The 12,510-nt window shown below is 36.8% G+C and overlaps 2 protein-coding genes across 3 annotated transcripts; both read right to left on the reverse strand.

Moving 5' to 3' along the window:
* Window positions 1-116: 116 nt before the first annotated feature.
* On the reverse strand, window positions 117-1,846 carry LOC149400678 (RNA-binding (RRM/RBD/RNP motifs) family protein). Of its 2 annotated transcripts, none has more exons than XM_089610831.1 (5): window positions 1,554-1,846; window positions 1,162-1,373; window positions 955-1,078; window positions 707-865; window positions 117-615 (listed from the first exon to the last, which is right to left on the reverse strand). In XM_089610831.1, exons 1-4 carry the CDS (start codon window positions 1,585-1,587, stop codon window positions 729-731), a joined length of 507 nt encoding a protein of 168 aa, XP_089466957.1. In that variant the 5' UTR covers window positions 1,588-1,846; the 3' UTR covers window positions 117-615; window positions 707-728. The 2 variants fall into 2 exon arrangements, with proteins under 2 accessions (XP_089466957.1, XP_089466958.1); XM_089610832.1 differs by having other exon boundaries at window positions 117-437; window positions 1,554-1,844.
* A 659-nt stretch (window positions 1,847-2,505) lies between these two features.
* Window positions 2,506-10,543, reverse strand: LOC149400679 (dynamin-2A-like). The gene is made up of 22 exons (XM_089611271.1): window positions 10,054-10,543; window positions 9,439-9,489; window positions 9,223-9,343; window positions 8,878-8,970; window positions 8,510-8,571; window positions 8,217-8,334; window positions 7,376-7,718; window positions 7,085-7,232; window positions 6,854-6,955; window positions 6,622-6,741; window positions 6,033-6,116; window positions 5,805-5,932; window positions 5,541-5,625; window positions 5,279-5,423; window positions 5,108-5,184; window positions 4,735-4,791; window positions 4,419-4,560; window positions 4,160-4,314; window positions 3,920-4,033; window positions 3,755-3,822; window positions 3,459-3,640; window positions 2,506-3,202 (listed from the first exon to the last, which is right to left on the reverse strand). Exons 1-22 carry the CDS (start codon window positions 10,204-10,206, stop codon window positions 2,952-2,954), a joined length of 2,799 nt encoding a protein of 932 aa, XP_089467397.1. The 5' UTR covers window positions 10,207-10,543; the 3' UTR covers window positions 2,506-2,951.
* Window positions 10,544-12,510: the final 1,967 nt, after the last annotated feature.

Raw genomic sequence — 12,510 nt, forward strand, 5'->3', positions numbered from 1 at the left:
AAACACGAAATAAAAAATGAAAATCTTACTTTTTTGGTCATTTTTTTTTAGCGTCGGAATCCTAAACTCGAAAGAAAGAAAAAATCATTTTGACGGGAAATGAGAAAGTGAAAAAGGGAAAAAAAAAATGAGCTAAAATAACATTTTTATCCGATATTTTGTCAAAAATCCAATTTCAGATATTTTGCAACTATGAGGTATTTTTCTCCACTTTCGAAGCCAAGAAAATAAAATTTCTCATTCAAAAGCTCCATACATAAGCATAACAAAAACATCAAAGCCATGAAAAGAACAAATTTCTTTAACACGACGTGTTAAGAAACTGGTGATCTCTCTCCGGTAGTCCTCTTTGATGATCTTCCACCAAACCGTGGTCTTCCAATTCTCAGAGATGTCTCAGCATCCTCATATGTAGCATGAAAAGTAGACTCTCGTTCCTTAACACATCTCGAACAAATAAGACCCATCGACATAAATGACAAAACATGTATTGCCTTTCCAGCTAAAACATGTGGGTGATTAAAAGGAAAAAGAAAAAAAAAAAAAAGATGTGCACTTTTATAACTGATAATGAACAGCACAATAATACTTCACAGCTATGACTCGTCCAAAAAACTGTACACAAAGCCATCAATGCATGATCATACATACAGACATGGATCAAGATCGAACACAGGAACAGAAAAACAAAACATCCAAAACTCACCCCCGATCATGGGATCATAACATCAGTACGGAGGATAAGAAACGGGATCGCCAGAGTCAAACCGGCGTGGTTGCCGAGAGCGGTTAATACCGTCCATCGTCGACCCAAACACGCGGCGACTGTACTCATAACCGTTCCCATCGCCAGTGGGCGGAGGAGCTGAAATTCAAAAAAATGGAAACACAGTCACACATATTCAACAACCAAACACGTATAAACAAACACCCCCGAAGAGATTGAATCGTTACCTTGGTTATATCTTCCCAGTTGGGACGAGGGTCCATTACTCAATACAGCTTGAGATCTCGGTCTGTGTGAAGCCGGGTTGCCCGAAGGAGGACCGTTATTCGACACCTTGTCTTGGCCTGAAATCTGTTCAGAGAGAGTAATAAATGTCAGTTATCGAGTTTTCCGTGATGAGACCAAAGAGAATATACTAAGTGTTGGCTAATAACCCCAAACTTGAGGGTTCGACTGTGGAGAGAGACGAGGCCAGAGAAGAGCTTGACCGCGTAATTGGCGATCTCCTCGGATTCGTACTGGGCAAAGGCATAGCCTTTGCGTTTCTCGGTATCTCTCTCTTTGGGGATGTGGAGATCAACGACCCGACCCGCTTGGATCAGAATGTCGTACAACACTCTCTCGCTCACCCGATCGTCCAAATTGCCTGTGAATGCGAACACAATAACGGTGGGTTGAGAAATTGGACAAGTGAGCATTCGAAATAAAAAAAAATAAAAAATAAAACAGATACGAATCAACAGCTATACACAGCCTCCGTAATAAATAATATTGAGTGAGTCGGTTGTATCAGGATCAATGGAAGATTAGGGAGAAAGCGAAGTACCTATGTAGACGGTGGAACTTGAAGTGCCTGACATTTTTGGAGAACGTTACTGTTATCTTTGAAACCCTAGCTCTCCAATTAAACGAAGCTCTTCCTTTTCTTCTTTCTTTCGCGTCTCTGATTAAAACATAAGCATTTCCAGAAAAATCCTACCTCAATACTTCGCCCCAAACTGTATTAACAAAAATGAACATCCATCAAATAATTTTATAAAATATCTTTTCAAATTTTAAAATGATTATAGTTTCATCTGTGTTTGATAATAAATTAAGACTATAGTTTCACCTGAGTTTGATAATATATTTAGACCACAACATTTTTTTTTTTTTTTTACGAAAAAAAATCAATTTTTTTAATAAATTAAAACCATATTAAACTCATTTATTAGATCCATTCTCCTCGAACTTTTACAAACATTAATTTCAATATAATATTCAAATGGCGAATGTCATATTATATACTTAATTCATGTGGAATTATCGCGATTAACCAGTGACATTGACGAAATTTTTCCCGATATTGTTATCAACTGTTGATAATTAAGAAGAATATCATCGGCCAATCATCGGCCATCATCAGCGACAAACATTTTAATTCGGACTCATTCAGTTTGCTCAATTGCATGTTAAAAGGGTCCGAATATTTTTTATTTTTTTTGCAATACAATCTCATGTTGGCTTGATCACTTTAATCCTTGATTAAGAACAAAGTCTCAAGTTCTATCAAAAAAGACAAGACTAATAAAATAAAGCATAGTAATCTAATTATTACATGTTGCAACTAACTAAAATCAGGCCAAGCACAATTGCATTAAAAAACATACAAGTAATTTATCAATCCCTCGGAGCAAAGTTGCCTTAAAAGAATTTATCAATCCGTACATATCGGTAAAGTGAACTGAATGATAAATTTGTTCGGACTTCGGACTAGGAGAATTAAAGCATATACCACATTAAGAAATATTAATATATTTATGTCCATCCTTTCAAACAGGAATATCCAAATGTGACAGACCCATAATAAGCCTGAACGTACACATAATAATCAAAATCAAAACGGCAAAACATATCTATAGCATCCAAAAATGAGAAGGAAAAAAAAAATATTTCTAAGTCGACAAAATAAAATTGAATTGAGGAATATAATAGCATGGATTTCAAATAGACCTTGAATCCATCCTCGTTAAACAGACACCCACAAAAGAAGCTGAGAGAAGACACCGAGGAACTTCTTTTCAAAGTCTTATATATGTACAGTACACACCTTGTTCCTTTTTTTCCTTTAACCTCTTCTTCTAAATATCTCTACTGAGAAAGAAAAATCATGAAGACCCAAGGGCTGAGCAAATCTCAGCCCCACCAAGAATGAAAACCAACCATTTCATTTTCGCCGTCAACTCTAAAAGTACTTGTAGCTCGAGGATCCGCCGGATTGTGGTGGGGCGGGTGGCAGCCGATTAGGGGTACGGCGGCTTCCGGAGTTGGATCCCGGGGTGATATCCCCGTTCTGTGCTGGATCGCTGTTATGTCGACTGTGACCGTTGGATGAGGATGATCTCGAGTAGTAGTCCGAAGGACCGTTCGCGGCAGATTCAAACGCTGATCTCCAGTCCTCTCCGCCAGATGGACCACCAGTTCTCGGGCTACTCTCTGCGTACATACGCAAATTCAAAAACTGACTACATATCGGATTAGCTGTTAGCAATTCTCTCACTAGGTCACTTCATTTATTTATTTTATTTTTTCACTGTAAATCATATCGATTTAGGGGCTTTGGGTTCGAAATGTAGTCTACAGTAATGTTTCATTTAGACAGCTAACAAAATGACTAAAATGTTATGTATTAAAAATCATGAAGGTGTGACAATTTATTATATATAACAAAGGTGTGATGACAAGAACGTACCGGCCCCGGGGCTAGGAGTACCGTTCGACCAGCTTGAGGCAGCGGCTGCACGGTTGTCGTGAATACTGAGGTTACGGGTTAGCTTTGAAAGAAGTGAGGATTGTTTCTGGTAGCGTTCTCTTCGCCGTTTTACATTTTGGTCCTCTAGAAGTAGCTCTTCGATTCTTGCCGTGCTTTGAGCACTATCAGAAACCGTCAATAACGGGATTTATATTAAATGATGAAGAGGAATGTAAATTCCTGGTTTAATATATATCACAAACGTCAGGAAAATGTAAGATGAGAATGTCCCTAACCTGATAGAGCTGTACAATTGGTTCAGCATGTCTTCTTTTGCCTTCTCAACTTGACAAAGAACAACAGCCTGTTCAAATGATCATCCACAAAAACATATTAAGAGAGAGTAATAGACAGCAAAAGAAAGGTTGAAAAATCGCTCGACATCAACGACACAACTTTACCTTTGGTACATTAGCAGCCAAACTGTTCAAAACTGCTTCAACATAGCCGCGTACTTCTTGAGACATCCATCTGAGTTCCTCTTCAGGGTCAGCTGGTCTTCGAGCCATTGTATCCTTTAAAAAAATCGCACACACATACACACAAAAACTTCATGATCCCGTTCCAGTATCTAGTCCGTGCCTAAAAAACAAATTTGAGGAAAAAGTTCTAAGTCTCCTCAGCTTAAATCAACAACTCACCAATGATCCATCTGACATGCTTTGTCGCATCGGAAGAGGGCCTTCATTCGATGGACCTTTTCCTCCTTTAGACGGTTGAATGACATTTCTTATTTTATATATCCAGTCAATTTTGTCTTTAACAGTTTCAGCCTTCAGCACAACAGCGCTATGTGCTGAAATAATGTTGAAAAAAAAATCAAAATGACGCGGGGATTAAATCAAATAAAGTCAGAGCCCACAAGAGAAGTACCAGAATGCAACAAGAGAAAAATAATACCTTTCAATACCGTTTTATATGGAACTTTGCTAGTAATTTTGAAGACAAGACTGGTTGCTTTATCAGGTCCATTAGCCTTCTTATCTTTTGAACTCTTTGAAGGAGGTTCTTCTTCATCCGAAGCCTCCTCAATGTTACATTCCTGTGGAAACAATAAACAAAAAGTATTAGGTTGATGCCAAAAAGAGGGAGTTTCAAGACACAAACATTAACGTTAAATCTAAGGCTTCTGACAGTCTTGGCGAGAAAGCGGTATAATCATTGTTATGACAATAAAATCTGAAATCCACTAGTAAATATCGATTCTGTTCCATACCTCCAGCGTGATCACACCACGAAAATGGCGCTCTTCTTGCTTCTTTGTGTAGCCAAGCTGTAAGTGCGATAGAGGTTATAGAAACATAAAGAAAAAATGAAGTTAATCTCTTAACTCATAATATAATAGTAATAACTGGTGAAAACCCAATGCAGTTATTCAAATCTTAGCTATAAGCACGCAAAACATAAAGATTACTTCACGGTCACCGTGTTCATCCCAGAGTTAGTGAAGAGGACAAAACATTAAAAGAATATGTTTTATAACAATAACTAGTGATGGCAAATGGAGCCCAAAAATATGATGGTAATAGGTCATTAATATGCACAAACATAATCTTAAGATGGCTTCGTTAAAGAAAACTCCAACTGACCTTCCCAGTCTTTTCATTCAAAACAAACCACCGCTTGCTCCATCCATTAGTTTTTGCACTTTTCTTAAGCAAATAACCTGTAGATATTAATTAAAAAGTTAAAGCAATAAACTCAGACCACTAACTGGATACTCACAAGCCCAGAAACACTAATTGTTCTTCTTCGCAAACCTGCTGCTATTTCTCCATCAGGACCAGCAATCTTCAAACCAGAGGAAGAATCAGGTGTGTCTTTCTCGGTCTTGTCTTTGTCCTTGTCCTTCAGGGACTTCAAAGTTCCACCAGTTTGCTGACCTCCTGTCTGAGGACTCGTTGCCTTCGTCATCAAATCAAACAAACAAATAAAACACAACATGTCAAATACAAGCACCATGATTTCATATAGTGATTCACATTCATTCAATCAATTTACACCATAGAGAGAGCCTCATACCCTATTTAGAATTGATTGCTCGGCATCAAGACCTTTCTTTGTCGATTTATTTCTTATCTCTTCCTCCCGCCGCTGCCTTTCCATCCTGGAATAAAAAGAAATGATAAATTAAAACAAAAGCACAAGAAAAACCACACATTAAAAGTTACGATTTGATTTATGAACAAATGGGTTGTTCCAGCCTTCAAATAGCAGCACTCGCGATGTTGCATGAGCATCAGAAATGTGAGAAGCTGAAACATGCCATTAAGAATGTAAACATACCTCCTCTGCACTAAACGAATGAAATGTTGAGGAGGTACAAAAGCGCGCTCCATATCTACCAGTGCCACCACCATTTTCTTTGCTTCCGCTTTGAACACGTCTAATGCACCAGATGCAATGGTAACAACCTGGTAGCAGTTTAAAGCATGAACATTTTAGTGTAGCACAAGGGTTGCAGTACAACAATAGGGTTAAATCCAAAAAAGAGGGAAACAATCAGGTATATACCTCTCTCTTGAAAGGAGGGTATCGACCAAGACCAGGCGTGGCATTTGCGGCAGCAGAAACAATATCTACCAAGACACGATGAACCTAAGAAAAGATCAGCAGCAATTCATCAGCTTCAATATACTGCAAAGTGGATTAGCTAATTTAAACTCTTATCTGACAAGCCTCACTTCCTAAGGTCTATTAACAAGTAGAAAACCACTATTATTCCTAGTGATCCAATCAACTAGTAAGAAAGTAGTCTTGAAGATGAGAAGAATCTCAATCACAGGACCATAGGTAGGGAATAAAAGCAACTACGCACCCCTTAATATTATACTGGTACAGGCAATTTATGGGAATATACAAAAGCTCAAAATATGTATCATGGAAACTAAATTTGAAACTCAGAGATGCAAGGCTAGCAAAAACTCACCACATGTACATGCAAAAATTACAAATGACATATGGAATAATGCTATAAAAACACAAATCAACACACACACACAAAATTGCTGTCCATCGCAAACTGGAAATAAGAGGTGGTCATTTGCACATGCAATCTTAGGAGGGATCTGTTATCAACACAAGTACTAATTTCCACCAATACCTCATCAACACATAGACGTGATGGTTCTTTTGCCAGCTCTAAGACACCTTTTATCAAAGACCTTAAACCCTTTTCAGGGGATATGAGATATGGCTGATAACCATCTGCTTCCAAAACAATCTGACAAGGTAACCAAAAAAAAATTACTCACAAAGTAACCGAGTTCAAAAGATCCAAACAAACCACAAAAAATAAAAAATTTAAGGTGACGTGGTAAACACAAATCACATACTCTCTTCACGTTGTTGATATCGAAATGTCGATCCAATGGGAGCTGCTTAATTCTATTTGGAAAATTTCCTTCGAAGCTGGCAACAATTTTCCAACCAGAACCCTATAATTCAAGCAGATGACAGATCCAACAATTAGATTAAGCAAAATTAAGTTATACCAATCGAAGGAAGCGGTTGAATGAAACATAAACGTCTATGCCCTTAAAAGCAACATTGCCAGATAAACTCACCTCGCCACTGGTAATATGTTGAAGAAATCTATCCTCAAATTCTCGGCAAAGTTCCAAAGCAATAGCTCTGGTTCCCTCCGCACTCTGGACCATAGACTCACCAAGCCTGGCTAATTCATCCTGAACCATTTGTGACCTACCCTGTAAACTGAAAAAATAACACAAAGAGAAAAGATTAAATAATCTAAATAATAAATTTTGAACATTAGGTTTATAGAACGGATCTTCTCATAAGGTATTATGTTGGGAAAAATCATCATACCACCATCAAATTCTAAAGAAGACATTTACCCAGATAGGAGGTTCGGGAGCCGGACTTTCATACGGTTGCGAATTTGCTGGGCTAAAGCATCCACCAATGCTATTCTACCAAGCTTACTTTGAGGTGCTCCTGTTAGAATGGACTTCAGACTCTCGCTCTCAGCTTTCCAGGCTGTTTCCAAAGAATTCTCTGAACCAACTGATCCAGAATTAGCAGAAGCTATTGAAACTGACTGGCCAATTAATGCAACCCATTGCATGTCAGATGCCTTTGAGGGGCCTTGATTTAACAAAAGAGCCTGAACTGCAGCAAGAGCTTTCTGGTCTGAAGCAGCTTGATCTATTTTACTGATAACACCAATGGTTCTCGTACCTACGGGCATAGTAACATAGACTTATGCCTTAGCTTGCTTGGAAGATTAAATCAATAAAAAAGAAGAGGCAGGAAGCGGAGAGAAGGAACAGAAAATAGAAACAAAGGGTTGAAAAAAGAGAAATTGCCCCATTTGCCACCAATTTTATAATTTTTTCCCACTTTCCACCAAAATGTTAATTTTTCCCAAAATGCCACCATCTATGTCAACATTGTTGACATCTATGTCAACAATGTTGACATCTCATAGTGAAGTGCAAAAATAGATGTCAACATTGTTGACATAGATGGTGGCATTTTGGGAAAAATTAGTGTTTTGGTGGAAAGTGGGAAAAAATTATAAAATTAGTAGTAAATGGGGCAATTTCTCTTGAAAAAATAGCTAAGGCGTGGATAGAATGTAAAGTCTTTTACTACCATTTGAAAACTTTTGGTTCTTGCCAGGACGCCAATAAAAAAATTACAATAACATATTTCTAGAAACTTAAAGGTTTTTACCATCTCCATCGAATTCCTTGGCAACCCTGAGGGCTCGGCATGAAGCAACTTCAGGTGCTTGAGCGGCAGGAATTACAACCAGCAAGACCGCATCATTGTGTTCAGCATATTCACTAACCTATGAACATAAAATAAGAAATTTACTAAATACATCCATTCAAAATTCCATAAACGTATGTGTTTAAATAAAACGTTAACACCGCATAGAAGAAAAAGAAGTACTTAGTATTACCATGTCATTGTGACATGCAATGTAAACCTATCCAAACTTTAAAATTGGTGAATGCACTTACCAAAGATTCATCCATAATCCGTTGGTCCAACCCAGGCAAATCAACCAATTTGAGGGGTGGCGCTGTGATTTTCAAAGGTGAAACAGTTAGAATCGGCACACAAAAAGTAGATCAAGGTATAAAGGCAATATGAAGGCATTGTTCAAAACTGAGAAGAAAAAAAAATACCATTACATGACATAACTGTTTATTCTCATTTTTACCAAGTTTTAAGAACATGAAATTACGCCAAATGTTTATACTGAAATCATATCAGTTTGCACGTCACCAAAACCACGCATTATTCCCATAAAATTCCAAGTATTGAATCAATTTTAAGCCAATCAAATAGAAAAAGATTGCATCTAGGAGAACAGTAATGAACCAACCTGTACTTGTTCGTAGTTTCAAGTATATTTCATCGCGGCTCTTGCCAGTAGAACCTTTGCTGAGCCTATCTTGCAGAGAATGGCGCAGAGCACCTGAAAATACACAATTTTAGAAATGCAAACAAATAAAGAGCAGGAGAGAGATCACTACATTCTGTATCCATGATGATATCACTGAACAAATGATTGGTAATAGAATGGCAGACATATGAAACATTGTAAACTAAGCATATGCAAGGCAATTAGTGACCATTCTGGAAATACAGAAGTCCACTTATTGCTGAAGTGTATATACATTGATCAGAAAATGAGAAGGATCTGTTAACCAGATATAATATTACTGACTTGCGGAAACTTGCTGTGATTTGTTGTCAATCTGCAATATAATTGATTTGCTGCTTAAAGAACCATCTCTCTGTAAACCAATGTTTATGGGAGCTCGGGTAGCACCATTCTCCCCAGTTGGCTGCACAAATTGAGGATATAACTTAGAATCAAGGTCACAAATCTATGAGGGTCAATCAAATACATAAAAGAAGCAACCTCATGAACCAAACTTACCAAAACAGGATGCCCGATCAAACTGTTCAACACTGCAGATTTACCAGCACCCTAAACACATCAAACGCCACAAACAACAGCATGAGAGGACATTTAAACAGTTCAAGCAATAACACAAACTAAAACGTTTACTCCTATAAACTTCCTCTTTAAATATCTTCAATATAGTGCCACTGCCACCTCAAATAACTAATCAAACTCTAGGAGATAAGAAACCAAAAAATGTGAGAAATGATACACCATACGATCCCAATTCTGTTTCAAATTACACTGGCTTTTTCTACAATAAACCAGAAAAACAAAGAACTTGGAAATATAATACTTTTACATACACGCCAATCTCGTCCTCCAAACGCAAACATCAAACTCATAGATTACCTCTATTAGGAAGCTAATACACACATAACCCATTTTGAAGCATTTGTTAATCTTTAAAGCACATGAAATCGCAACATGGCACGAGATCCACCATAAATCTATCGTATCAAAAGATCCAAAACTTATACGACGACATGGAAGCACCAAAACCCAGACAACCAAACATAGCAATACGGAAACGAAACTGAGTCGACAGACAAAAAAAAAATGGGAAATAGGTCGCGCAGATTCACTCACAACATTGCCGAGAGCAACGACATTGAGGAAAGTAGAATCGCGTCTCGAGGAAGCGCTTGAGCTGGAATTCTCGTCGACGTCCTCGTCCGCGAGCAGCGACGCCGCTTGGCGCATCGAGTCAGACAGCTGCGACAATTCCTCGATCGCTTCCATGGCCAAGCTCGGAGATCAAAGATCTGAAAATCCAATTAAATCGAGTCCAAGGATTTAGGAGTCGGAACAGGGCGATGGATCGGATCGATTCAAAACCCTAGAGATTTGGAAAAGGAAAGGAAGAGATCTCTGAGAGCTCGTGGATTGAACGAATTTGAGATTAGAGATTTTGGAAAGGGCAGGCAAACTATCAGAAGAAATGGCCTTGCGAGAGGAAGAACCCTTTTTTCTCTCTGTCTCTCTCGTCTCTCTCTCTCTCTCTTCTCTCTTTCGCGATTTGAAATTGCATTCACAACTCCTCTTTCGCTTCTTTACTTTGAAATTTTCATTTCTATTTTATTTTTAATATTTATTATTACTGTTGTAAACTTACAGGGATTTCCCCATTGTTCTCAGTTCTCTTTTTAATTTTCAAATTTAAACTTCTTTGTCTGACTCTGTTGGTTTTAAATATAATCAACTATTTTCTCTATGTTGTTTTGTTCCGTTTTTTCCCTTACGAATTAAGAATAGATAATCAACCTTCTCTTTTCTTGCTTGACGAGCTAAAGTCTCAAATGATAAATAAGCTTTAGCAGTAATTCTTTATCCACCACAAAATTAGGCCTACGAAGGTTTTAAATATCACTTGTTTAGGCTTGTTCTATTTTGCAATAACTTCTTTATGTACGTGTTAGTGAATAGAGCGACAAATTTATGGTAAATTTTCCATATGGTGCTTATATATAATCGTAAATTTCATGTTGTTGACGTGAATGGCGTAACTGTAATATCAGACCCAAAAATATAAGTGACTTTGGTTCGGTTGAGTGAATGTGATCGATTGTCAACACGGACGAGGACAGTCGGTGCGCGCATAATCCAACGGTGTTTACATTGTGTTATGATATTTATTAAAGTTTTTATTTATTATAAAAATTTGAGGCTGCATGTAATAATGCCGTTTTAATACAAATAATTAATTGTTTAGGTTTTGCTAACAAAGAAAAACTATACATCATTCATTTTCATGGACTTGTTTTTATTAAGATTGTTTGATGACATTGTATCAACACTAATACATCAGATCGCATCAGAACTTTAAAATAAATGTGTTATGTATATAACAAAAACACTAATATTATTAATAACATATAGTATATACTCGAAGGTTCTACCTCTTTTTTCTCTCTAAAAAATAAAAGAGAACTCTAGTTTTTTATTCTCCACCGTCGCTTCGCTCTCCTTTCCCTGGGATCTTTTGTGTCTCATTTTTTGGGAAAGGGAGTGAGAATTTCATATATATTTCGTCTAATTTTGTTAATCTTTGTGTATTATAATAATTTCAGATCTACTCTTTTTTTATAATTTGTGGGGGCTTACGATGTCGGTGAATAACGTTGCAATCGACGAGGGAGTATCGGGACTGCTCAAAGTTGTCAAAGTGGTGATGATATTTTATTTTAATTTTATTATTTCCAACCTTATGGTGTTTCCGAACATTTTGATTTGTTTTTGTTTGTTTTGTCGCTTTGTTTTTGGATTAGAAACGGATTAGTTAGCCGCCTTCCACCTCCCCTTTGTGAGCTTCTGGTTAGGTTTTTGCTTATACAGACGGAAGAATTATTCTTCATGGTCATCGGACCACGGTTGTTTGGATTTTTCCACCAACCTTTGTGGGTATTCTGAGAGAGCCAAATGAGTGCTCGAATTATAATTTACCATGTATCCATTCTTGTGTTGGAAGTATGCACGCGACGAGCGAACACTTATACTTAGTGTTAGATTCACTCCGACCTAGGTATGTGATTTGTCTTATACTAAGATGTTATTCTCTTGTATTTATGAGTGTTTTACTCAAATTCTAATGAAAGCATTTTTCAAAAAAAAAAAACACACTAATATTATTGATCATGTTACATATCTATATTCAAATCATCTAAACCTATTTTCTTCTAATTTTATTCAATTTCAAATTATTGAAATTTGCAAAAAAAAAAAAAAAAAAGCGAACTCTTTCAAAACATTTTCCCCATATATTTAACATAGTTGAGTTTAATATTTTAGCTTCAAATGAACATATTAACAATTGCATATTTATGATAAAACTTAATATAATTGAATTTTGATATTATGAGATGAAAATAAACTAACCGAATGAACTCTTATCATAGAGCAGACCATGTGCACCTTTTCTCTATTAGCCAACTACATGCCTTTATCGATGAGCATTTGATCTAATATATATTTTTAAAATTTGGGGTTTTCTTGATTAATATTATTGAGTCCATTGATATTGATATGAATTGTGCTTAAATTTATAAT

This window comes from Urtica dioica, chromosome 4 (genome assembly GCF_054948205.1).
Source record: "Urtica dioica subsp. dioica isolate 48M chromosome 4, U.dioica_male_clone48M_v1_H2, whole genome shotgun sequence".
NCBI classification, from domain to species: domain Eukaryota; kingdom Viridiplantae; phylum Streptophyta; class Magnoliopsida; order Rosales; family Urticaceae; genus Urtica; species Urtica dioica.

Coding starts and splice junctions, on each gene's coding strand:
- LOC149400678 (XM_089610831.1), bottom strand. CDS start 1,587: ATGTCAGGCACTTCAAGTTCCACCGTCTACATAG. Junction 1,374..1,553: donor AAGTTCCACCGTCTACATAG/GTACTTCGCTTT, acceptor TCGCATTCACAG/GCAATTTGGACGATCGGGTG. Junction 1,079..1,161: donor GTCGAACCCTCAAGTTTGGG/GTTATTAGCCAA, acceptor CTCTCTGAACAG/ATTTCAGGCCAAGACAAGGT.
- LOC149400679 (XM_089611271.1), bottom strand. CDS start 10,206: ATGGAAGCGATCGAGGAATTGTCGCAGCTGTCTGACTCGATGCGCCAA. Junction 8,971..9,222: donor ATCACAGCAAGTTTCCGCAA/GTCAGTAATATT, acceptor GTGTATTTTCAG/GTGCTCTGCGCCATTCTCTG. Junction 5,933..6,032: donor ACCCTCCTTTCAAGAGAGAG/GTATATACCTGA, acceptor AACTGCTACCAG/GTTGTTACCATTGCATCTGG.